This window comes from Macaca thibetana, chromosome 8, assembly GCF_024542745.1.
Source record: "Macaca thibetana thibetana isolate TM-01 chromosome 8, ASM2454274v1, whole genome shotgun sequence".
NCBI lineage: Eukaryota > Metazoa > Chordata > Mammalia > Primates > Cercopithecidae > Macaca > Macaca thibetana.
Genome location: NC_065585.1, coordinates 71099864 through 71124644, shown reverse-complemented (window position 1 = coordinate 71124644; position 24781 = coordinate 71099864). Strand labels below are relative to the sequence as shown.

Here is a 24781-nt window from a genome sequence, read left to right as displayed (position 1 = left end):
GAAACAACCCACAGAATGGGAGAGAAATATGTGCAAACTATCCATCTGACAAGGTATTAATAATCAGAATATATAAGAAGCTCAAATAACTCTACAGGAAAAAAAATCTAATAATCCAATTTAAACAGCAAACAGGTATATGAAAAAGTGCTCAACATCACTGATCATCAGAGAACTACAAAACAAAACTACACTGAGATACCATCTTGCTCAAGTTAAAATGGCTTTTATCCAAAAGTCAGGCAATAATAAATGCTGGCAAGGATGTGGAGAAAAGGGCACCCTCATACGTTGTTAGTAGGAATGTAAATTAGTACAACCACTATAGAGAACAGTTTGGAGGTTCCTCAAAAAACTGAAAATAGAACTACCATACAATCCAGCAATCCCACTGCTAGGTATATTCCCAAAAGAAAAGGAATCATATATTGAAGAGATATCTGCACTCCCATGTTTGTTAGGAGTGCTTACAATAGCTAAGATTTGGAATCAACCTAAATGTCCATCAACAGATGAACGGATAAAGAGTGGTATTTATACACAATGGAGTACTATTCAGCCATAAAAAAGAATGAGATCCTGTCATTTGCAGTAACATGAATAGAACTGGAGGTCACTATGTTAAGTGAAATAAGCCAGGCACAGAAAGACAAACATTGCATGTTCTCACTTATTTGTGAGCTCTAAAAATCAAAACAATTGAATTCACAGAGAGAGAGAATAGAAGGATGGTTACTAGAGACTGGGAAAAGTAGCAAGGAGGATGAAGGGATGGGATGATGGTTAATGGGTACCAAAAAAAATAGAAAGAATGGATAAGACCTAGTATTTGACAGCAGCACACAGGGGGACTATAGTCAATAATAATTTAATTTTACACTTTAAAATAACTAAAAGAGTATAATTAGATTGTTTGTAACACAAAGGATAAATGCTTGAGGCTTTGGATACCCAATTTCCATTATGTGATTGTTATGCACTGCATGTCTAATCTATCTGAAATATGTATGTGAAGAAAAGATTAGTAGCTGCCTGGGGTCTCAGGTACAAAGAGAGATGATTACAACAAAGAATGAGAAAATTTTGTGAGACAATGGAAATGTTTGTTCTTTTTTTCACATAGAAATTTTGGTACATGCAACGTACCAAATACATTGTAGGCATTGTATACATGAGATACCAAAATATCTCATGTACCACATAAATATATACACCTCATAAATATATATACCTACTATGTACCCACAAAAATTAAAAATAATTTTTTAATTAAAAAAGAGACAAAGAACATTATTATTGATAAAAGGGTCAATTCATCAAGAAGATAAAACAACTATAAACATATGCACCAAACAGAATAAAGAACTCTCAAAACTGAACAATAAAACAAACAACCCAATAAAAAATAATGGGCAAAGATCTGCACAGACACTTCACTAAAAGTATACACTGATGACAAACACACAAAAAGATGGCCAACATTATCAGTCACTACGGAAGTGCAAACTGAAACCACAATGAGATACCACCACATACCTATTAGAATGGCTAAAATTAGAAAGGCTGACTATATAACCTGTAGGCAAGGGGGCAGAAAAACTAGAACGCTCATACACCGCTGAGGAGAATGTAAAATGGTACAACTACTTTTGCAAAAAAAAATCTGGCAATGTCTTAAAAAGTTAAACATGCATCTGCAACATGTTCCTGGCACTCTTATTACCAAAGAAACAGAGAAAATAAAATAGAGAAAGAGAAAAGGTAATATATGTCTGATATGGTTTGGGTCTGTGTCCCCACCAAATTTCATGTTGGATTGTAATCCCCAGTGTTGGAGGTGGGGTCTGGGGACTGGATCATGGGGGTGGATTTCTCATGAATGGTTTAGCGCCATCCCTTGCTACTGTCCTCACAATAGTGAGTTCTCATGAGATCTGGTCATATAAAAGTGTGTGGGACCTCCGCCCCACCCAATCCCCACATTGCTCCTGCTTTTACCATACGACATGCCTTTTATTTCCACCATGATTGGAAGTATCCTGAGGCCCCCCCACAAAAGCAGATGCTGCTATGCTTCCTGTAGAGCCTGCAGAACCATGAGCTAACTAAACCTCTTTTCCTATAAATTAGCCAGTCTCAGGTATTTATAGCAACACAAGAATGGACTAACACAATGTCTACGTGAAGACTTCTATACAGATGTTCAAATTAGCTTTATTATAATAGCAAAAAGCTAAAAACAATCAAAATATGCATCAACAGATGAATATCCAAAAAACGAAGTGTGCTATATCCACATAATGGACTACTACTCAATAATAAAAAGGAAGAAATACTGACACACAAAAAGCATGAGCAAACTCGAAATAACTACGCTAAGTGAAAACAGTCTGGTAGGAGTACATACCACTATATGATTACATTTATATAGTTTTAGAAACTGCAAACTAATCTACAGTCACAGAAAGCAGATTAGTAGTTGTGTGGGGTCCCAGGTACAAAGAGAGATGATTACAACAAGCAACGAAAAAATTCTGTGGGACACTGGAAATGTTTGTTCTTTTTTTTCCACATAGATATAAAGCAGAAACAATACTTTTGGCATGGGTTAAATTATGAAAGAAATCAGTTTGCATTGCTTCAAAAAATGTTCTCCCATCTTTTTAGTATATTCTCTCTCATGACTCTTTACTACATTTCCCTTCCACTATCCTTACTCTCTATATGCCCATTGCAAATGTACATAGAAAGAAAATGATGATTTCATCATGTCTGAAAATTATGTATTCAAGAGGCATATCCTACAGCTCAAAATCTCTGTTCTAGCTCGATACTCATCCAATTGATGAAATCCCCTCATATAACAATCCCTACATACAATCAGCCAAATTCACGATGTAGAACATTTTATAGGACAAATTACTCTATTTCTGCAACAAATCAATGTCATAGGAAAAGAGGGGATGGGGATAAAGGGAGTGTTAGTATTAATAAATAAAAGAGACCAAAGAGATATAGCTACCAAATGTAATACACAATCCTTGTTTGGACCCTATTTGAATAAAGCAAATGTAAAAAGACATTTTTAAGTCTAATAAAGATGGATACAGACCATGTATTACATAATATTTGGGCTTATTAATCTACTCATAATGACGGTGCAGTGGGCAATTTTTTTAAAGGTCCTTATCAGTTACAGATGCATACCAAAGCACTTATGAGTGAACAGACATAATTCTTTTAAGAACTTCAGTTGAAAAAAGTGGGTAGGGGGTGGTAAATAAATTTATCTTGGCAAAATATTGATAATGTTGAAGTTTAACATTGGTGTCTATTTCAAATTTTTCATAATAAACTAAAATTAAGTTTTTTTGTTTTTGTTTTTGTTTTTTTTTTTTTGTTTGTTTTTTTGGGTTTTTTGAAACAGAGTATCCCTCTGTCTCCAGGCTGGAGTGCAGTGGTGCGATCTCGGCTCACGGCAACCTCCGCCTCCCACATTCAAGCAATTCTCCTGCCTCGGTCTCCCGAGTAGCTGGGACTAAAGGTGCACGCCACCATGGCCAGCTAATTTTTATAGTTTTAGTAGAGACAGGGCTTCACCATTTTGACCAGGATCATCTTGATCTCCTGACCTCATAATCTGCCCACCTTGGCCTCCCAAAGTGCTGGGATTACAGGCAAAAGTAAGATCTTAAGATGTTGGTGGGTTTCATAATGAATGTTATGAGACAAAGCTCCTAACAGCATGATATGCACCTTATTTATTTTCAGTGCAGGAACAGTGCCTGTCACATAGTAAATACTCAACAGACCTTCTACTAAGTGGTTGTTTTAGTCCTATATATGACTAATAAGCAATAATATAATTATTTGAGTACCTCCATCGTCAACACAATGCTGAAGAACTTACAAATCGTCGCTCCATTATACCACTTTATGAGGTATTATATTACTCCATTTACAGATAAGAAAACTGAGACTTTAGTTGTTCAAGGTCACACAAGCTGGGCAATGAAGGGCAAAGATCAAGCTGGGCAACTCTAACAAAGATTTTTTTTTTTAAAGACTATTTGGTTTAAGGGCCAGTGAATGACACTGCCTCCCTCAGTGATACCCTTTCCAAAGTAAACCATCTCAAAGTATCAGCACTAGTGCAATTTACTTGAAACTTAGCCATGCCTACCAACAAATTATCAGAATAGGAAAATAATGGAAAAGAAGAAAATACCATTTTATGTTATTCATGGCTCTCTTCCTCATATTCTAATTAAAACAGCCTTCTTTCGAGATTTGAGCAAACCAAAACAATAATCTGTAGAAAAAATAACTGTATACAGGTACCTAGGAAACAAAGCAATATTACAATAACTCCCATTATTATAAGGTATACTAACTTGTTTCAGAGTTCAATTAAAAACTGAGCAGAAAAATAAAAGAAGGCAAGGCAAAGATCAAAATTATTTTTTTAATAGTCACATATTAAAAGTTGTTCAGAATCTGTGATACTTAATGGGGGAAAGAGGAAAGCATATAAACGTAAGATAGGTCACTACCTGTCAGCATGATATATGAGAAGATAATTCCATACCACACTGAAGACATTAACCTCTGTCCTGCGTTTCCCAACTCTGGCTGTACTTTTGAGTCACTTCAGAGCTTTAAAAAATTCCTGATGTGTGGGCTTCACCCAAGACTGATTAAATTAAGGGGATGAGACTCAGGCATAAGTATTTTTTAAAGCTCCCAAAATGATTCCAATTAACAGCCAAAGATGAGAACCACTTATCAATATGTCAGCATATGTGTAGTGTGTGTGTGAACTGCCATATAATTAATGTACCGACAAAAAAAAAAAAATTTTTTTTGAGACCGAGTCTCACTCTGTAGCCCAAACTGTAGTGCAGTGGTATGATCTTGGCTCACTGCAACCTCCACTTGCCAGGTTCAAGCGATTCTCCTGCCTCAGCCTCCCAAGTAGGTGGATTATAGGCACGTGCCACCACACCCTGGCTAATTTTTGTATTTTTAGTAAAGACGGTGTTTTGCCATGTTGGCCATGCTGTTCTCAAACTCCCGACCTCAAGTGATCCTCCCGCCTCGCCCTCCCAAATTTCTGGGATTACAGGCATGAGTCACCACGCCAGCCCCAAGAAAATTAATAAGTTAAAACTAGGTTTAAATTTTTCTTACCAGAGATCATCATTAACTTCATTAAAATACATTTTATGTCTCATCTAAAGGCCACTGATAGACATGCATGAATGAAAATGATTTTGCTTTTCACAAAAAGGATCCAGACTTAGCCAATTAGGATTAATATTAACTATATTATTATGTAAACTCATAAATATCATGTTTCACTCAAGAACATGCCAATTATTCTAGTACTCTTTTACAAAATAAGCAAGCTACAGGCTAAGGGGGGTGGTCTATCACCAAAGCACCTGCAGCAACAGGCATAGGTTGGCAAAAGGGATCTCCAAATCTCCTTAAAATCAAGGGAATCCTGGGACTATCGAGAAATAAGAAGAGACCCACTGTTGTCTACTTTCATCACAACAAACCTGTTTAGCCTTTAAAACCCCAGCAGTGAGACAAGGAGATAGATACAAGGCCAATTCATAAACCCTTCCAAAAATTACAATGGATTCCTAAAGAATCTTAAGGAAATCCAAATCCTCCTAAGAGTCCTCCAGAAACTTCCCAGGTAGCCTGGCCTTCCTTTACCACATATAGAGGATAGGGATGGTGTCACTAACTGTTAAGAGTAGTCTAGCTCTTCACTCTTGGGAGAAGAAGGCAGAAGAAGCAAAACTGGAGAAATGGCCTTGAAGAGGTGAAATGGGTTGGGATCCAGGACACAATGGAGGAGCTGGGCAAGTCAGCTGAGGGTACGTACATAAAAGGCACATAACATTTAAGCAGGTTAAAGAGCTATGTGAGGATTGGGGAAAGTGAGGAAAAGTAAAAAGGTGGCAGAATCAATGGATCTGCAGTATGAAAGGACTGTGGAAGTCAAATTACCACAGGGAATGAACTAGAAAGTTAGGAGGCAAGTGTTACAGAAAGATGAAAGACTGAAATTAACATTATGCAGTTATTGGTAATGATAAAGTCAAGAATGTGATTATAGGCATGAGTGGCTGAAGAAGAGTAGAGAACAAGATCACTGGAGACGTTAAAGGAACTGAAAGGTCAACATATTGGAACAATCATCTGTTTAGGTGTTGAAATCACCAAAAATTAAAATGGGAAATGCTGAAGAGAATGAAAGTGAGCCATAAGAAATGTGATGTAATCACCCAGATGTGACTATCATGAGGCAATGTAGGCATCATGAGGCATGTCTGCTAATACGAAACTCAAAACTGGGAGACTGTCTCAAGGAAGGACACCTGGAACTGGCAATGAGGAGCAAAGAGTATATACTACAGGGACCAAGAAATGTAGAAGAGTAAAATACACACCCATAAATAAGCTCAGTCTAGCACAAAACTAATAACCAACATATATTACTGTACTACAACACAGTAACAGCTACCACAGAGAACTACAGGTCCTGCTGGAGGCCCAGTAGAGAGATCAGAGGTTTCACAAACGTGTGGAAGATGTAACATGGAGCTGAGAGCTCAACAATTAATAAGGGCAAAAGGACCTTCAAGGCAGAAAGACAATGCAACTTAGGCAAAGGCAGAGAGATTTGAAAAGAACATGAAGCATTCTGAGAAATGCAAACAGTTCAACATGATTAAGGGCAGAATGAGCCAGAAAGAGAGTTAGGACATATACCTGGAAAGGTAGACGAAGGCTACAACTATCTTTTCTGCTAAAGCAAGAATAAAAGACATGAACAAATTAAATTGTTGCCCCTAAATCCTTCATAAAAACCACTAATAGAAAACAAAATTGATAAACTGTAGTTTCCTCTTATTTTCCTTAGTTTGTAGGAGATGCTAGGATGCAAATAACCCAATAGCCAGTTGCTTTAAGAAGTTTATCAACCCCTAGAGAACAAATGCTGCCACATTATACACAAATTTTATGATCATTATGATAATCTCCAATAGCCAAGATTTAAATGTGCTACAGGAAATTATGCACAACTAAGATATTTTAAGCAACTGAAGAGCTCAAACATAAATACATTAGTTGTAGATTTGTAACATGTGTATTTGCAAACATAAATGTATACAGCTATAAATAAAAACTGCTTTCCATTTAACAAAACAATATAAGTGAATGCAGAGATAATAACAACAGTGGTATATACCACTTTTATAAATGATTAACGTTAGAACTAAATATCACATTGGAAAAGATATCTCACTAGGTAACTGTTGGTATATTTACTGTCTCCATTTCTACTTTAGCAGCTGTGATTTAATGGAAAGCACACCATACTTGAGAGCCAAAGAAAATACATTCAAGTACTGGCACTGGCACTTGTGAACTATTAAGCAAGTCACTTAACTTTCCTGTGCCTGAGTTTAATTTACAAAATAGAAATCAAAAATCCATATCTCATGTGGTTTTATTAAGATTTATATGAAGTACCACATCTAAAAGAGCTTTGTAAACCATAGTGAACTACAAAATAGTTTAGTTACATACTTTGAAATATTATTAATGTAGAACTAAAAGCCTTCAAGCCATCCGCCAAACCCCCACTCCCCAAAATAAAGCACAATTAAAATCTGAGACGATAAATCTGTTAGTTTGATAAGTATGTCTCACCACCTCTCTTCATAACCTTACCTTTGAATGAGCAGGCCCTCTTTCATTCAGAAGTTTATACTGGGGTTGGACTCTATTGAAACGGGCTAACTCATTTACCAGACACATTGCAGTTTTCTCTTTTGGGTTTGCCATTTTATCTTGGAGAGAAGCTGTAAATAAAAAGGCTATAAAGTTTTTGTGAAGAATGACTTTACAAAATGGAAGAAAAACTAGTTTTGACTTTGTTAGATTGAAGGCAGACTGTATATTTAAATTATTTTCATGAATGTTGTATTGTAAAAATTCAGATTACCTAATGTCTTCCATTACATGCAACAAAAATAGGTATCACATTTTAAACGATAAATTAAGGTAAAATTTTTCCTAAATACCTAAGTTGTTCTACGTATAAAACAGCATGCTTAAAGATTTTAAAGTAAATTTATAATTTTTTATTTATCTTATAAACTTTCCCCTCAAAAAATTTACTAGAAACACATGTTTCCTGGTTCTTATTACTATGAAACTAAATTTTGTCTACCTTCTTGATCCTTTCATCTCAATTTTTTTCCTTCTCATTATGAGGTAGCATGTTAGAAAAAGCTCTAGACTTGGGAATCAGGTCCTAAGTTTAAGTACTAGCTCTTCCAACTACAATTTTTCTGTAACTCTAAGTAAATTAACTTCCCTTTCTGTTTTTTAAAATAAATTTTCAAAGTTGTAAAAAGAATAATTTAACAAGTGCCCATGTAGCTAACACCCAGTGCTTATTAACCATGTTCCATGTTTAACTCTTATTACAAAAAAGATGATATTCCATTCCTGTTAAGTTCCTTATATCTTTTATAGATTATTGATGTATGTGGTTCTATACTCACATAAATGGTATTATAGTATTACAATAAACATTCTCACAGTTTACTTTCTTCACTCTTCATTGTGTTCTCAAGACTTTTACTTATATAGATCTAGCACATTAATTTTAATTACCATAGAATTTCTATTACAATATTGCACCAGTTTTCTTATCCACTCCTCTACTGAGACACTGGGTTGTTTCCAGTTCTTCACTCTTAAAGAGAGTACGCTGTCAAATAGCTCTCAAAATGACTGTACCAAATTACCTTCCCCTACCATTTCTCCTCAAGCTCAAAAACATGGAATATAATCAAGTATTTTAATTTCTGATAATTTGACATTTGACAAACAGTATCCCATTATTGTTCTTTGGATATTTTTCTCCACTACTATTTTTTGTTTGTTTGGGGTTTTTTTGTTCGGAGACAGAGTCTCACTGTGTTGCCCAGGCTGGACTAAAACCCCGGGCTCAAGCTATTCTCCCTAATCAGCCTCCCAAGTAGCTGGAACTACAGGCTTCTATCCTTTTTTTTTTTTTTTTTTTTTTTTTTTTTTTATTATAGTTTTCAACTTTTCCTTTTATGGTCTGTGCTTTTTATGTCTTGTTTAGGAAGTCCTCTCTAACCGAAAAGGTCTCAATGATTTTACTTAAACTCACTAAGCCTTCTTTCCATAAAATAAGGGAAATAAATCTAACCCGCTTATGTCCCAAAGTTGTTGTGAGATTAAGAGTTGTAAATGTATGATGTGGTTTTCTAAACTATATCGCAAATACAAGGTACTATTATAGCTTTAGAATATTTTTCTAATACCACATTATTTTATCCTATATTTTTCCTTTCTCTCATTTATAGACACACTTACTTTTTTCTTTCACTTCCCATAAAAAAAAGCCAAAAAATATTTTAAAATCTAAGCATAAAACATGCAAGTGGATTACTTCCTGCTCATTTAAACTATAGTCACAATAAATACAGTTCAATTGTACTCACAATGAGAATACTTAAAATGAATGAAAATGGCTGGCTTTAGGAACTTCATCTACAAACTTCCCAGGCCAAAGTTTAATATTAAAAATAATATTCTTTTACATTTCTAATACTCTTAACAGGCCCAATAATTTGTAAAATGGCTTGATTGTGATCATTATGATTAAGAAACTATTTTATATGAAAACTACATAAGCACCCGGTAAGACATAAGTAAAAAGAAAGAGGATCTAAGCAACCAATTGTAGGGCCAAGGCAGTTGACAGTAGATTATACAATTAAGCCATTTTAAGTGGTTTCCAAACTAAAAAAAAAAAAAAAAAAAAAAACCCTAGTAATTATTACCTTTGGGAAAAGCACAAAAAAAAAGTCAAGACAGTTTTGAGAAAATCTGCATTTTACCTATTCCATTGCGTATCACACAAATTTTATAAAACATCCTGTTCAATTTGGAAAGTCAGTCGATATAAGAAAAGAAAAGGTAACCTGAGACTATAATCAGTTTTGGCTTTTGCACACCATCGCATGAATTCAAGTGCAACAGACAGCACAGCCAATTTAATATCAAAGAGCAAAAGCAGAATAATTGGTTAAAAATGAGAAAATATTAAAGTCTGATAAAAATCAGCCAATTTTGCATAACACAAATAGTATTTATACTACCACTGTGTAATTTTCAAAATTCAGTAATGCTGAATATTCATCTGCTACAATGCAAAAAATATTAGAAGCATACGAACATAGCGTGAAAATTTTATACTATGAAAATTGCTAATAGCATAGGTTCTAAACATATTAAAAAGTGATTTAAATGGTTCATTTATAATGAAACCCTGTTTGATATGAAAACCTAATCTAAATCCTTTAAAGGAAAATGTTAACAAATAACAAGGTATAAAACTTATATTCCATTAATTCTGACTTCCTGCTTCATAAAAGTTAACATGAATCCAATAACACATTTTAATGGGTGACTGAAGTTTTGGTGTGAGAAGTGTCCAAGATCCCACTTTGATGAAGCTTCATAATTAAAATCAAAATGTTTAAAGTCGATAAATTAGGAAATAATTAGTCATAGTTGTAATGTTTTATTTTTAAAGCGGATTAAAACAAATAGTTGTTCCTTTACTTAAAGAGAAATCTTAACAGCATTCCTACTTGACAGAGAGCTCAGTAATACAGCAATAACTTTTAAATTACACAAAAATTTGGATAGAGCATCTATAAAAACAAACTGGTCTATAAAATCTGAGACACATAAACAAACTATATAAATCTTTTTTAGAGAAGTCAACAGTGCAAAAAAGTTAGAAATGCATATAACGTTACATAGGCATATATTTTCAAAGACCTATAGATGTTATCACTGAAGATATTTTGAAATAGGCTTCAAGTCAATTTGGTGGCTGGAATAGTAGAGACCTACTTAGAAGTAAATAAAATTAAAAAAGTGGATTCACAATCTCAGACTCTGCCACTTTGAAAGAGCATCGGCCACATGATGGTTAAGAGCCTGTTTTGGATATCTCTGTCACTTACTAATATCTGTGTGACCTTGAGAAAGTACTTAAATCTCACTTTTCAAAAGAGTAAAATAGAGATAATAGTTGTTCTTATCTCACTGGATAATTGTATGGATTGAATGAGATTATACCAAACACTGCTAACAATGATTAAAAATTCATTATTATTCTGATTTAAACATTTGTTACAACAATTACACTATCATCAAATATTAAAACAGTGACATAGAAAGTCACGAAAAAAGAGTTTGTAAAACTAAGTAAAAATATTCTTAGTTAAAATATTCTGTTAGGATAAATTGATTTTATTCATACAAATAAACTTCTTGGCTGGGCGTAGTAGCTCACATCTGTAATCCCAGCTACTTTGGGAGGCAGAGGCAGGAGAATCACTTAAGACCAGGGATTTGAGAACAGCCTGGACAACACAGTGAGACCTCATCTCTACAAAAAAATAAAAATATAAGCCATATGTCATGGCACACGCCTATAATCCTTGATACTCAGACGGCTGAGATAGAAGGATTGCTTGAGCCCAGGAGTTCCAGACTGCAATCCAGCCTGGGTGACAGAGTGAGATCCTCTCTCAAAACAAAACAAAACAAAAAACAAATATATTTCTGTAGTAGTCTGTGAAAAGCATGTATTTGTTATTATTTTTTCCACTGACTTATAAACCCATAAGCTTGTTTCCACTGAAAAATTCTCAAATATGATATAAATTATATTAAAGGTTAATATGTGCTAGGAAATATTCTACCTTCACTGATATGAAACTTGATTAGATGTAACTTACAACTTTGATAAGAAACACTGGTAAAATACATATTTATAACAACAGTATTTGCATATCCAACAAAAACATAAATACATTCTATTTTTAGATTCACTCTATTTTTATGTTTTCACAAAATGTCCTGGACTCTCTGGAACGTGAATCTTCATTTTGCCTGTTCATTTGTATGTGTAGGAACCAGTGAATAAACACAGAAACTGTGTTCAAGTCATTGAACAAGCTACAAAATAATGTAGCTTAGTTTTCAATGAACAGGCAAAACGATCTGTACCCAAAGGAGTTCACAGTCTGTAGAAGACACAGACACAGACACAGACAATAGACAAACACAATAAATCACAATATGATAAGTACTATAATAAAGCTGTTACAGAAACTCCTTAGACAAGGGCGGTAAGCAAAGGCAAATTTTAAGAGGTGGTGATTAGATAAGGAAAGCAAAAGTTCACCTAGGTAAGAAGAGAAGATGAAAGACATTCCAAGTTTTTCAAGAAGTATAGACGCAGGAGAAAGCACATAAAACACATAACTTTCTGGCAAATGCAAGCAGACCACTGACAGAATACAGAACGCATGAGGAAAAACAGCAGAATAAAACTCTGTAACTGGAATTCACTAGAACACCAAAAGTTTCCTAAACCAGAACTTAAAGTAGCAAACATTTCTAATAGTAGCTATATTCCAGCCAGAACTCTTGCTAGGAAGGTCACAGACTACCTCACTTCGCAAGGCAAATCATTCCGAGGAATCCTTTCCATCCTTGGTCCCAGAAATGACCTGAACACAGTTTATTTTTTTTTCTTTCTTTCTTTCTTTCTTTCTTTCTTTCGTTCCTTCTTTGAGACAGTTTCGCTCTTGTTGCCCAGGCTGGAGTGCAATGGCGCGATCTTGGCTCACCGCAACCTCCGCCTCCTGGGTTCAAGTGATTCTCCTGCCTCAGCCTTCCAAGCAGGCTGGAATTACAGGCATGTGCCACCATGCCCGGCTAATTCTGTATTTTTAGTAGAGACGGGGTTTCTCCGTGTTGGTCAGGCTGATCTCGAACTCCTGATCTCAGGTGATCCACCCACCTCAGCCTCCCAAAGTGCTGGGACTACAGGCATAAGCCACCGCACCCAGCCTTAAACACAGTTTCTATGTCTCTTTACTGGTTCCCCTTTGTCTATTCTCTGCTATTGGAGTGAACTCATCCTAATTCCCAAGTAAAATAAGAAAGAAAAAAGTCAAAAGAGCAAAGGACACTTTCATGGGCTCTTGCCTTCTAGGAGCAATGTGACAGACACGTCCACAGCTATTAACTAAAACAAACCTTCTGTTTTCAAATTAGACCCTAACATAAGGCTTGTCCAAGCAAAATTATCGATTAACTACCCAGGCATCAAACTGCTCCATTTTTCACAGTCTGTCCATTAGGAAAAAATTTAAGCTCCTCTCTCACATAAACAAAGATAAATTTCAGAAATATTAAAATGCAAAATACAAAAATATCACAAAAACTAAAGGAAACTTGGCTAAATATCTGTCATACTCCTGTAACACAGAAGGCCTTCCTAGATATGAAAAGGAACCTAGAAGCCATAAAGGCAAAAACTGAGAGTTAACAACATAAAAATATAAAACCTCTATAGAAAAAACCATACCACCTATGACACTAAAAAAGAATCTATGCGCTGGGGAAGAAATACTCGCAATATGTGAACAAAGGCTGGGCGTGGTGGCTCATGTTTGGAATCCCAGCACTTTGGGAGGTCAAGGCGGGCAGATCACCTGAGGCCAGGAGTTCCAGACCAGCCTGGCCAACATGGTGAAACCCTGTCTCTACAAAAATACACAAATTAGCCAGGCATGATGGCGGGGACCTGTAATTTCAGCTACTCGGGAGGCTGAGGCGGGAGAATCACTTGAACCTGGGAGGTAGTTGGTGGCTGCAGTGAGCCAAGATCGCACCACTGCACTCCACCCTGAGCAACACAGCCAGACTCCGTCTCAAAAGAAAAAAAAAAAAAAAAAATGAAGACCAACTGTTAATATTCATAAAATAAAAAGATAATATAAATAATTTTTTTAAAAGCCAATAGGAAAAAAGGACAAAGGTACACACAATTAATTCACATAATTTCTTGAGTAAACATACCTGTTCAAAAGAATGTTAAAGAGCCTGGCCAACATGGTGAAACCCTGTCTCTATGAAAAATAAAAAAATCAGCCAGGCATGGTGGCGCATGCCTATAGTCCCAGCTACTTGGGAGGCTGAGGCACCAGAATTGCTTGAACCTAGGAGGTGGAAGTTGCAGTGAACCAAGATGGCAACACTACACTCCAGCCTGGGCAACAGAGTGAGACTGTCTTAAAAAAAAAAAAAAAAAAGAAAGAAAGAAAAATTCAAATTCCAATGATATATAATTTTCCCCTATTAAGACGGATAAAAGTTTTTTTTTTAAATAATCATTTAAGTATTAACAAGTATGTGGGGAAAATGTGTGCGAATTCTGTTGGTGCAAATACAAATTAGTACAAAATTTCTGATACGCAACACTGATTAAAGTTTCAATTGTACCTATCTTTAAAACAGCAATTATTAATCTGAGGATTCATACTACAGGAAGATGTTTGCAATGATAATCTGGAAAACAAGACTACAACAGCAAAAACTATAAATAAGATAAATATTAATATTTACCAAAAATTGATTAAATAAACTACATGAATTATGCAGCTTTGAAAAGAGAAAGAGGTACAGTGCTTATGAACCGACATGGGAAAACTCTGCAAACGTGAATGACGAAAGTTACAGCAGCTTACTGTCTGATCGTATATTTATCTTTTTTTTTTTATTTTTATTTTTTTTTTTGAGACAGAGTCTCGCTCTGTCGCCGAGGCTAAAGTGCAGTGGTGCGGAGCGATCTCGGCTCGCAGCAAGCTCCGCCTCCCAAGCTCAAGCGATTCTCCTGCCTCAGCCTCCCAAGTAGCTAGGATTACAGGCATGCGCCACCACGCCCGGCCTTTTTTTTTTTTTTTTTTTGAGATGGAGTCTTGCTCAGTTGCCCAGGCTGGAGTGCAGTGGCACAATCTCGGCTCACTGCAAGCTCTGCCTCCTGGGTTCAAGCCATTCTCCTGCCTCAGCCTCCCAAGTAGCTGGGACTACAGGCGCCCGCCACCATGCCCGGCTAATATTTTGTATTTTTAGTAGAGACGGGGTTTCTCCATGTTGGTCAGGCAGGTCTCAAACTCCCGACCTGAGGTGACCCACCCGCCTTGGCCTCCCAAAGTGCTGGAATTACAGGCGTGAGCCACCACGCCCGGCCAGAGTAAGTTCTTTCTAGTCTTGACAGTACCACCATTGTCCTGAAAAACAGAAAAATAATGCTCAAGGATCTGATTCAAAGTAGGCCGTGTTGTGCCTCCATCTCTGACTTTTCGAATGAAGCGATCTAGAGATTTCAACAGGACAAAAACATAGTGTGTCCTTAACAGTATTTAGTTTGGTCAGTCTTCTTAACTTCAGTCATTCTAAATATGTGTATAAGGATATCTCATGATTTTAATTTGCATCTCCCTAATGAATACTGTTAATTAACTTTTTTTCATTTGCTTATATGCCATCTGTATCTCCTGTGGTGAAGTGTCTAAATATTTACCACTTCTTTTTTTTCTTATTGCTGAATTTGAAGAGTTCTTTATACATCCTACATACAAGTTATTGATTAGACATATGCTTGGTAAAGATTTTCTTCCAGGCCAGGCGCGGTGGCTCACGCCTGTAATCCCAGCACTTTGGGAGGCGGAGACAGATGGATCATTTCAGGGCAGGAGTTCAAAATCAGTCTGGGCAACATGGTGAAACCCCGTCTCTTATTAAAAATATAAAAATTAGCTGGGCATGGTAGTGTGTGCCTGTGATCCCACCTACTCAGGAGGCTGAGGCACAAGAATCGCTTGAGCCCAAGAGGTGAGGGGCTGCAGTGAGCCGAGATGGTGCCACTGCAATCCAGCCTGGGGAACAGAGCATGACTCTGTCTCCAAAAAAATAAAGTAGTAGGAAAAAGATGAATTGCTAACAATGTTGGAGCAAATGGACAGTCACCTTGGAAAATAATAAAGGGGAATCACTAGGAAAAAAATAAAAATTTTTTTCCCAAACTGTGGCTTCTCTATTCTCTTGCCCGTGTCTTTTAAAGAGCAGATTTTAATTTTAATAAAGTCTAATTTATCAATTTTTATAGTTTGTACTTTTAATGCATATCTAAGAAATTATTACCTGAGGTCTAAAAATTTTTTTCTCCTGTTTTTTTCCATGAACATTATAGTTTTAGGTTTTACATTTAAGTTCAGAAGCCATTTTGAGTTAGTTTTTATACACAGTACAAGGTATGAATCCATTTTTCATATATCAATATCCAATTGTTTCCCATTGTGGAAAAAGCTACGTTTCTCCCACTACATTGTCTTTATGCCTTTGTCAAAATTATCAGTTATCTACATATATCTGAGTTTATTTCTGGACTACCAATTCTGTTTTCACTTTTTTTTTTTTTTTTTTTTTTTTTTTTTGAGACGGAGTCTCGCTCTGTCGCCCAGGCTGGAGTGCAGTGGCATAATCTCGGTTCACTGCAACCTCCGCCTCCTGGGTTCAAGCGATTCTCCCGCCTATTTACCTATTTTTATGCCAAACTATTTTTACTACAGCTTTATAATTCTTGAAATTAGGTAGTGTTGGCTCCCTCACTGTTCTTTTTCACAGTTGTTTAAAGTTCTTTAAATTTCCATACGAATTTTAGAATCACCTTGTGCATTTCTATAAAAAAGCCTGCAAAGATTGTAATATGTTTCTTAAATCTACTGAGTAATTTGGTGAAAATCAACATTTTAACAAAGTTGAGTCTTCCAACTCAACTTTGGAACAGGATATACAGCCACTTCTCATTATTGATATAATAATACGTCAATGACTATTATGTGAATTAGCAATTATTGAACCATTGCTCCCAGGAGAACTAAAGTATTAGGTTCTTGCAAGCTTCTGGTCACATTTTTGTGAACTGATCATATGTCATGTTTTATGTGTTTCTGTTTAAAGACTTCTTGTTTAATATGTATTACTAATATATGTTGTTACTCATTAACATTGAACTCACGTCCAACAGTACTGTCTAACTCTTGCCTAAATAAAGCTTATCTAATACACATATTTTCTCTGTAAGGCATATCAGAGCATCCTTGTACTTAGAAACACTATATGGCACTTAAACATTACATTTTAAACATAATTTTAAACATCAAAATAACCACCTTTGTAAACATCAAAATAACCAACAAAAAGCACAAACATGCAAAAAATACAGCACTAAATAAACCAAGAAAGGGCTATTTGCTTACAGTATGAAACTAAAATAAGAAAGCAGAGCACTGTCTTGTTCAATCCCATCTGGGTATGTGTGCACTGGGTGATTCAAAATGTTTTGCCCCTGCAGGTGTCTGAGAATGACCACAAAAGCACTGCAAGTATTGGTTTTGGGGTTACAAATAAAAATTAGTAAGCCAATTCCCAGGTAAGGAATCCATGAATAATGAGAATCAACTGTATCTTATTTAGGTATCCTTTAATTTCTTGCAGCAGTATTTTGTAGTTCTCATTTTCTTTAACATATTTTGTTAGACTTATCCCTAAGTAGTTCATATTTTTGATGCTTTTGAAAATGCTACTCTTTTATTTTCATTTACGATTGTTCTCTGCTAAGGTACAGAAACACAATTGGTTTTTGCATAGTGCTCTTCTATCCTGCAACTCTGCTATACTAATCCATTAGTTCTTGTAGGATTCCACCAGATTTTCTACGTAGACAGTCAGGTCATCTGTGAATAAGGACAGTTTTATTCATTTATTTCCAATCTGAATACCATGTATTTCCTTCTCTTGCATGATGCTATGGGCTAGAACCTCCACGGCAACGTCAAATGGAACTGGTTAAAGTGGACATCCTGTCTTCTTTTTTAAAAAAAGTGTCCAGTTTTGGCCCGGCGCGGTGGCTCACGCCTGTAATCCCAGTACTTTGGAAGGCCAAGACGGATGGATCACGAGGTCTGGAGATCGAGACCATCCTGGCTAACCCGGTGAAACCCCATCTCTACTAAAAAATACAAAAAAAATTAGCCGGGCGTAGTAGCGGTTGCCTGTAGTCCCAGTTACTCAGGAGGCTGAGGCAGAAGAATGGCGTGAACCCAGGAGGCAGGGCTTTCAGTGAGTCAAGATAGCGCCACTCCAGCCTGGGCGACAGAGCGAGACTCCTGTCTCAAAAAAAACAAAAAGTGTCCAGTTTTTCACCAGTAAGTACAAGGTCAGCTAATAAGGTTTTTCACAGAAACACATTAGCAGACTGGGAAAGTTCACTTCCACTCCTAGTTTGGCGAAAGTCTTTAAGATACTGAATACTGGATTTTATCAAACGATTTTTCTGTATCTATGGAGATCATGTGATTTTTGCTCTTTAGTCCGTTAATATGGTGAATTACACTACTGATTTTTTTGAACATTAAACCAACCCCACATTCCTGGGATAAACCCCACATCGTCATGACATATTATCCTTTTAATAAACTGTTGAATTAGATTTAATAAACTGTTGAATTAGATTTTAATAAACTGTTGAAACTTTGTTTAGATTTTTGCAATTATATTTATGAGACATACTGGTCTGTAATTTCCTTAAAATGTATTTGTCTGATTCTGGTATCCCAGTAATGCTGGCATCATGAGCCTTGTAAAAAATTCCTTCCACTTCAGTATTTTTAAAAGCATATAAAATTGATATTATTTTTCCTTAACTGGTATAATTCACCAGTGAAACTATCCGGACCTAGAGTTTTCTTTGTAAGTAGACTTTTACTACAATTTTTATTTCTTTAACACATAAAAAGCTACTCAGGGCCAGGCATGATAGCTCATGTCTGTAATCCTACCACTTCAGGCCAAGGCAAGAGGATCACTTGAGCCCAGGAGTTGGAGACCAGTCAGTGCAACATGGTGAAACCTTATCTCTACAAAAATTAAAAATAAAAAAATTAGCCAGGCATGGTAGCATGTGCCTGATATCCCAGCTAGGAGGCTGAAGTAGGAAGATCACTTGAGGTCAAGGCCACAGTGAGCTATCATTGGACCATTGTTCTCCAGCCTGGGCGAAAGTGAGACCCTGTCTCAGAAAGAAAGAAAAAAAAAAGCTATTCACGTTATCCATTTTCTTCTTCTTCCTTTGGGATTAATTTGCTCTTCTTTTTCTACTCTCTTAAGATGGAAGCTGAATTCATTTGAGTTATTTGAGTTCATTCTTTCAAAATATATACATTTGATGCTATAAATTTCTCCCTAAATACTGTTTTAGTAATATCTTCTAATGTTGTATTGCTGTTGTCATTTAGTGTAAAATACTTTCTTTTTTTTTTTTTGAGACGGAGTCTCGCTCTGTCGCCTGGGCTGGATGGAGTGCAGTGGCCGGATCTCAGCTCACTGCAAGCTCCGCCTCCCAGGTTTACGCCATTCTCCTGTCTCAGCCTCCCGAGTAGCTGGGACTACAGGCGCCCGCCACCTCGCCTGGCTAGCTTTTTGTATTTTTTAGTAGAGACGGGGTTTCACCGTGTTAGCCAGGATGGTCTCGATCTCCTGACCTCATGATCCGCCCGTCTCGGCCTCCCAAAGTGCTGGGATTACAGGCTTGAGCCACCGCGCCCGGCCGTAAAATACTTTCTAATTTACTTTTCCTTCTTTCTAAATCACAGATTACTTGTATTTTTTAATTTCCAAATATTTGGAGATTTCCCAAGAATCTTTCTGTTAATGATTCCTAATTCCACTGTAATCAGATAAAATGTTTTAATCACTTGAATCCTTCTGAATTCATTTAAGACTGTTTCATGGCCAGGCACCGTGGCTCACACATGTAATCCTAGGAGTTTGGGAGGCAGAGGCAGGAGGATCACCTGAACCCAGGAGTTCTAGACCAGTCTGGGAAACACAGTAAGATCCCAACACTATAAAAAAAAAAAAAAAAAAGAATATTAGCTGGGTGTGGCGGCACACATCTATAGTCTTAGATACTTGGGGAGCTGAAATGGGAGGGCTGTTTGAGCCCAGGAGGTCAAGGCTGCAGCGAGCCACGGTGGTACCACTTCACTACAGTGTGAACAAAGCAAAACCCCACCTCCAAAAAAAAAAAAAAAAAAAAAGGTGCTCTATGGCCCAAACTATGGTTTATCATTGTAAATGTTTTGTATAAACTTGTGAACAAATGTGTATTCTACTCTTTTTAGGTAGAGTGTTCTATAAATGCAATCAGGTCAGGTTGGTTAACAGTTATTCAAGTCTACTATATTTCTGATGATTTTCTGTCCATTTGTATCAATTATTGACAGGGGTTACTAAAATATCCAATTATGACTGGATTTCGCAATTTCTCCTTGCATTTCTATTCGTTTTTGTTTCATGTGTTTTGAAGCTTTGTTATTAGGTGCATAAACATGTAACATCATTATGTCCTCTTAACTGACCTCTTTACCATTATAAATGAAAATGACCTTCTTTATCCCTGGAAATATTCCTTGCTCTGAAATATACTTTGATATTAATATAGCCACTCCAAGTTGCTTTTGACTAGGTTACCATATTATGTCTTTTCCCATTCTTTTACTTTTAACCTATTTATGTTTATAAACTATTTCTTGTAGGCAAGCATATAGTTGGATCTTGCTTTTATATCCAATCTGACAAATTCAGTCTTTGGAGTGTTTAGATGATTTACATTTAGTTTGATTATTCATATGGTTAGGTTTGATTCTATCATCTTGCTATTTTTTTTTTATATTTATTATATATTTGATGTTTGTTCCTTTTTTCTTCTTTTTTGACCTTTGTTGAATTATTTTGTGTGACTCCATTTTATCTTGTTTTTATTAGCTTATTATTGTAACTCTCTTTTATTGGCTTATTATTGTAACTATTTTGCTATTTTAGGGGCTAGAGTTTATAGTATACATTTTTAACTTACCACAGTCTACCTTCCAGTGATACTATCACCTCACACAGAGCAAAAGAATCTTATAACAGTATACCTCCATTTCTCCCTCCCTGCCTTTTAGCTATTGTTATCATGCATTTTACTTTTAGGTAAGTTATAAACCCCATAACAGCTTGTTAATATTTTTGCTTTAAACAGTCAGTTATCTTTTAAGGAGATTTAACTAATAAGAAAAAAAAATGATGTATTTACCCAAGTAGTTACCATTTCCAGTGTTCTTTCTTTCATGTAACTCCATATTTGTATCTGGTATCACTTTCCCGCTGTCTGAAGGATTGCTTTTAAATTTTCTTCCAGAGGGGAAATGTTAGCAATAAATTATTTCAACTTCTGTGTTGTAAACATCTTTATCTCATCTTTGCTTTAGAAACATATTTTTGTCAGATATAGAATTATGGATTGGCATTTTTCATCTTTCAGTATTTTAAAGATGCTTTCCCCAGTTTTTTGGCTTATATCATTTCTGATAAATCTATTAAGATAATCATCTTTATCGTTCTTCCTCTACACACAAAATGACCATACCTCTTTCTCTGACTGCTTTTGAGATTTTCTCTTTATCATTTGCTTTCAACAATTTGATTATAAAGTACAGTAAGTCCTCACTTAACATCACCAATAGGTTCTTGGAACCTGCAACTTCAAGTGAAACAAAGTAGAACAGAACCAATTTTACCATGGTCCAATCGATATAAACAAGGGTTAAGTTCCTACAGTGTATTTCTAGTTACAAAAACATCACCAAACTTCTAAATAAATACCAAAACACTTCTAATATTAAACAGTGAAATAAATGTGAGCTACACATACACTTAAGAAAGATTAATAAAAACAACTAAGATAATTATTTACCCAATTTTTCTAGTTCAGGGTCACAGGTGGTCAGAGCATATCCTAGCTGTTCAGGGGACAAGGCAGAAACCAGCCTTAGAGAGGATGCTATTCCATACTAGAGTGCACGCGCGCACGCACACACACACACACACACACACACACACACCGACTCACTCACTCATACTGGAACAATCTAGAGAAGCCAATTAACCTAATGTGCACATCTTTGGCAATCGAGAGAAGCCAATTAACCTAATGCTCACATCTACCTAATGTGGGAGGAAACTGAAGTCCCAAAGAAAACCCATGCAGACATGGGAAGAACATGCAAACATCACACCAGTCATGGCCCCAGCCAGGAATCAATTCTTTTTCTCTCATCAACATCATGACAAAATGATGTTGAAAGTAACATTATTTGAGGACCTGCTATACCTTGGTGTAGTTTTATGTTTCTTATACTTGAAACTCATTTAATTTATCTGTAAATCTAAAACATTTTTGGCCATTATTTCTTAAAATATATTCTTCTGTGTATTACTTCCTTTGAGAACCATAATTATTCATCTGTTTGGCTGTTTGAGTGTCCCACAGCTCACTGACTTTTTTTTCTTTTTTCTCTATGCTTCATTCTGGATGGTTTCTATTGTTCTGCCTTCAAGTTCATTCGTAATTTTTTCTGCAATGTCTAATTTACCATTAATCTCACACCGTATATTTTTCATCTCAGTTGTAGTTTTCATCGTTGTAAGTTTGATATGGGTCTTTTTGTCTCTTCTATATCTCTAACTTTTTGAATATATGGAATACAGTTATAATGTTTTAATGCCCTCTGCTAATTCTATCATCTGTGTCAGTTCTGTGTCAATTTTGATTGATGATTCTCATAATTATGGGTCATATTTCATGCTTCTTTGCATACATGGTAATCTTTCACTGAATGACATACCCTGTTAATTTTACCTTGCTATATAACTCCTATAAATCTTTTTGGACTTTGTCCAGGGATACAGTTGAGTAATTTGGAAATAGTTTGTTCAAGTCTTGTTTTTATAATTTACTAGTTTGCTCCAGAGCAGCAACATCTTCTCAACTCAGAGTCTGCCAGGCTCCACAATTCAGTTTCTACTTTCTATGTCACATGCTGGAAAATCTCTCACTGCAGTAGGCCTGGGGCAATTGTAAGACTCACCTTGTTTGTTTCTTCTCTCTCAAGAATCACTGACCTGAATGTCTTAATCGTTGTTTCTACATATTTTGGTTTTTTTGGAGAAGAGGGGTAGGATTGTTTCAAGAGGACAGTAAACACGATCCTTGTTACACCACATGGACCAGATGCAAAAGTCCCCATCTGTCCTTGTATATTTAATCTATCTGTGTCTATTTCAAATGAGTTTCTTGTAAACATCGTAAATATACGTCCCTGACTTACGATGGTTCACCATATGATTCAACTTTACCATAGTGACAAAGTGATACGCACTCAGTAGAAACCATACTGAAGTACCTATACAAGCATTCTATTTTTCACTTTCAGTATCACATTCAATAAATTATGACATATTTAACACTTTATTATAAAATAGGCTGTATGTTAGATGATTTTACCCAACTGTAGGCTAACTTAAGTGTTCTGAGCACATTTAAGGTAGGCCTGGCTAAGCTATGATGTTCAGTAGGTTGTGTGTGTGTGCATATATATATATATGTATATATATATTTTTTGAGACAAGGTCCCACTCTGTCACCCAGACTAGAATGCAGTGAAGACATATAACTCACTGCAGCCTTGACCTCCTGGGCTCAAACAACCCTCCCACCTCAGCCTCCCGAGTAGCTAGGACTACAGGTGCACACCACCACATTCAGCTTATTTTTGTATTTTTTGTAGAAACGGGTTTTCACCATGTTGTCCAGGCAGGTCTTGAACTCCTAGGTCCAAATGATCTGCCAGCCTTGGCCTCCCAAAGTGCTGGGATACAGGCATGAGTCACCATGCCCAGTTAATTATGTGTATGAAATACATTTTTTACTTTCAATATTTTCAACTTACAATGGGTTTATCAGGACCTAACACCATCATAAGTCAAGGAGCATCTGTACTTGAGTCTTGCTTTTCTATAGAATCTGACAATCTTTGCCTTTTAAATTGAGCATTTAAGTCATTTACATTTATTATAATTATCAATATTACTAGATTTACATCTACTGTTTTGCTAATTTTTTGTCCTGTTATGTGTTCCTTTCTTCATCTTTATCTATCTTCTTTTAGACTGATTATTTTTTAGTATCCATTTTACATCCTACATAGGCTTACTATTTTAATTTTGTCGTATAGGAATTGTTGTAAAACATACACAGCTTACCTTCAAATATCATACCACTTCATGTATGATACAAGCACCTAAAAATTCTGTACTTCCCTACCCCTTACCCCATTCTTTATGCTACTGACATCAATTAATTTCTATGTATAAGCCCTCAAGGCATTGTTAGTATTTCTGTTTTAGTCAATTATCTTTTTAAAAGTCAAAAATGGGCCAGGTGTGGTGGCTCACACCTGTAATCCCAACACTTTGGGAGGCCAAGGTGGGCGGATCACTTGAGGTCAGGAGTTCAAGACCAGCCTGGCCAACACGGTGAAACCCCATCTCTACTAAAAATATAAAAATTAACCAACCATGGTGGGCTCATGCCTGTAATCCCAGCACTTTGGGAGGTCGAGGCAGGCGAATCACTTAAGTCCAGGAGTTGGGAGACCAACCTGAGCAACATGCCAAAACCCCTTCTCAACAAAATACACAAAAATTAGCTGAGTATAGTGGTGCATGTCTGTAGTCCCGGCTACTTGAGAGGCTGAGGTGGGAAGACTGCTTCACCCTGGGAGGTCAAAGCTGCAGTGAGCCATGATTGTGCCACTGCACTCCAGCCTGGGAGACAGAGCAAGACCTGTCTCAACAACAACAAAATTTTTATTTCAATACCACCAATTTTCAGCTA

At 36.2% G+C, this 24781-nt stretch overlaps 1 protein-coding gene across 11 annotated transcripts in view; it reads right to left on the bottom strand.

Moving 5' to 3' along the window:
- Positions 1-24781, bottom strand: part of STAU2 (staufen double-stranded RNA binding protein 2) — a 332823-nt gene that overhangs the window by 286577 nt on the left and 21465 nt on the right. For 6 of the 11 annotated variants that reach the window (XM_050802287.1, XM_050802291.1, XM_050802293.1 and 3 more), the window contains one exon: positions 7756-7886. The exons of 4 other annotated variants lie outside the window; for them this stretch is intronic. In XM_050802287.1, the coding sequence (XP_050658244.1) occupies positions 7756-7869 (114 nt within the window). In that variant the 5' untranslated portion in view covers positions 7870-7886. Of the gene's footprint in view, positions 1-4228; positions 4342-7755; positions 7887-24781 lie in introns of those variants that run through there. One more of the 11 variants, XM_050802290.1, reaches the window with a different exon arrangement.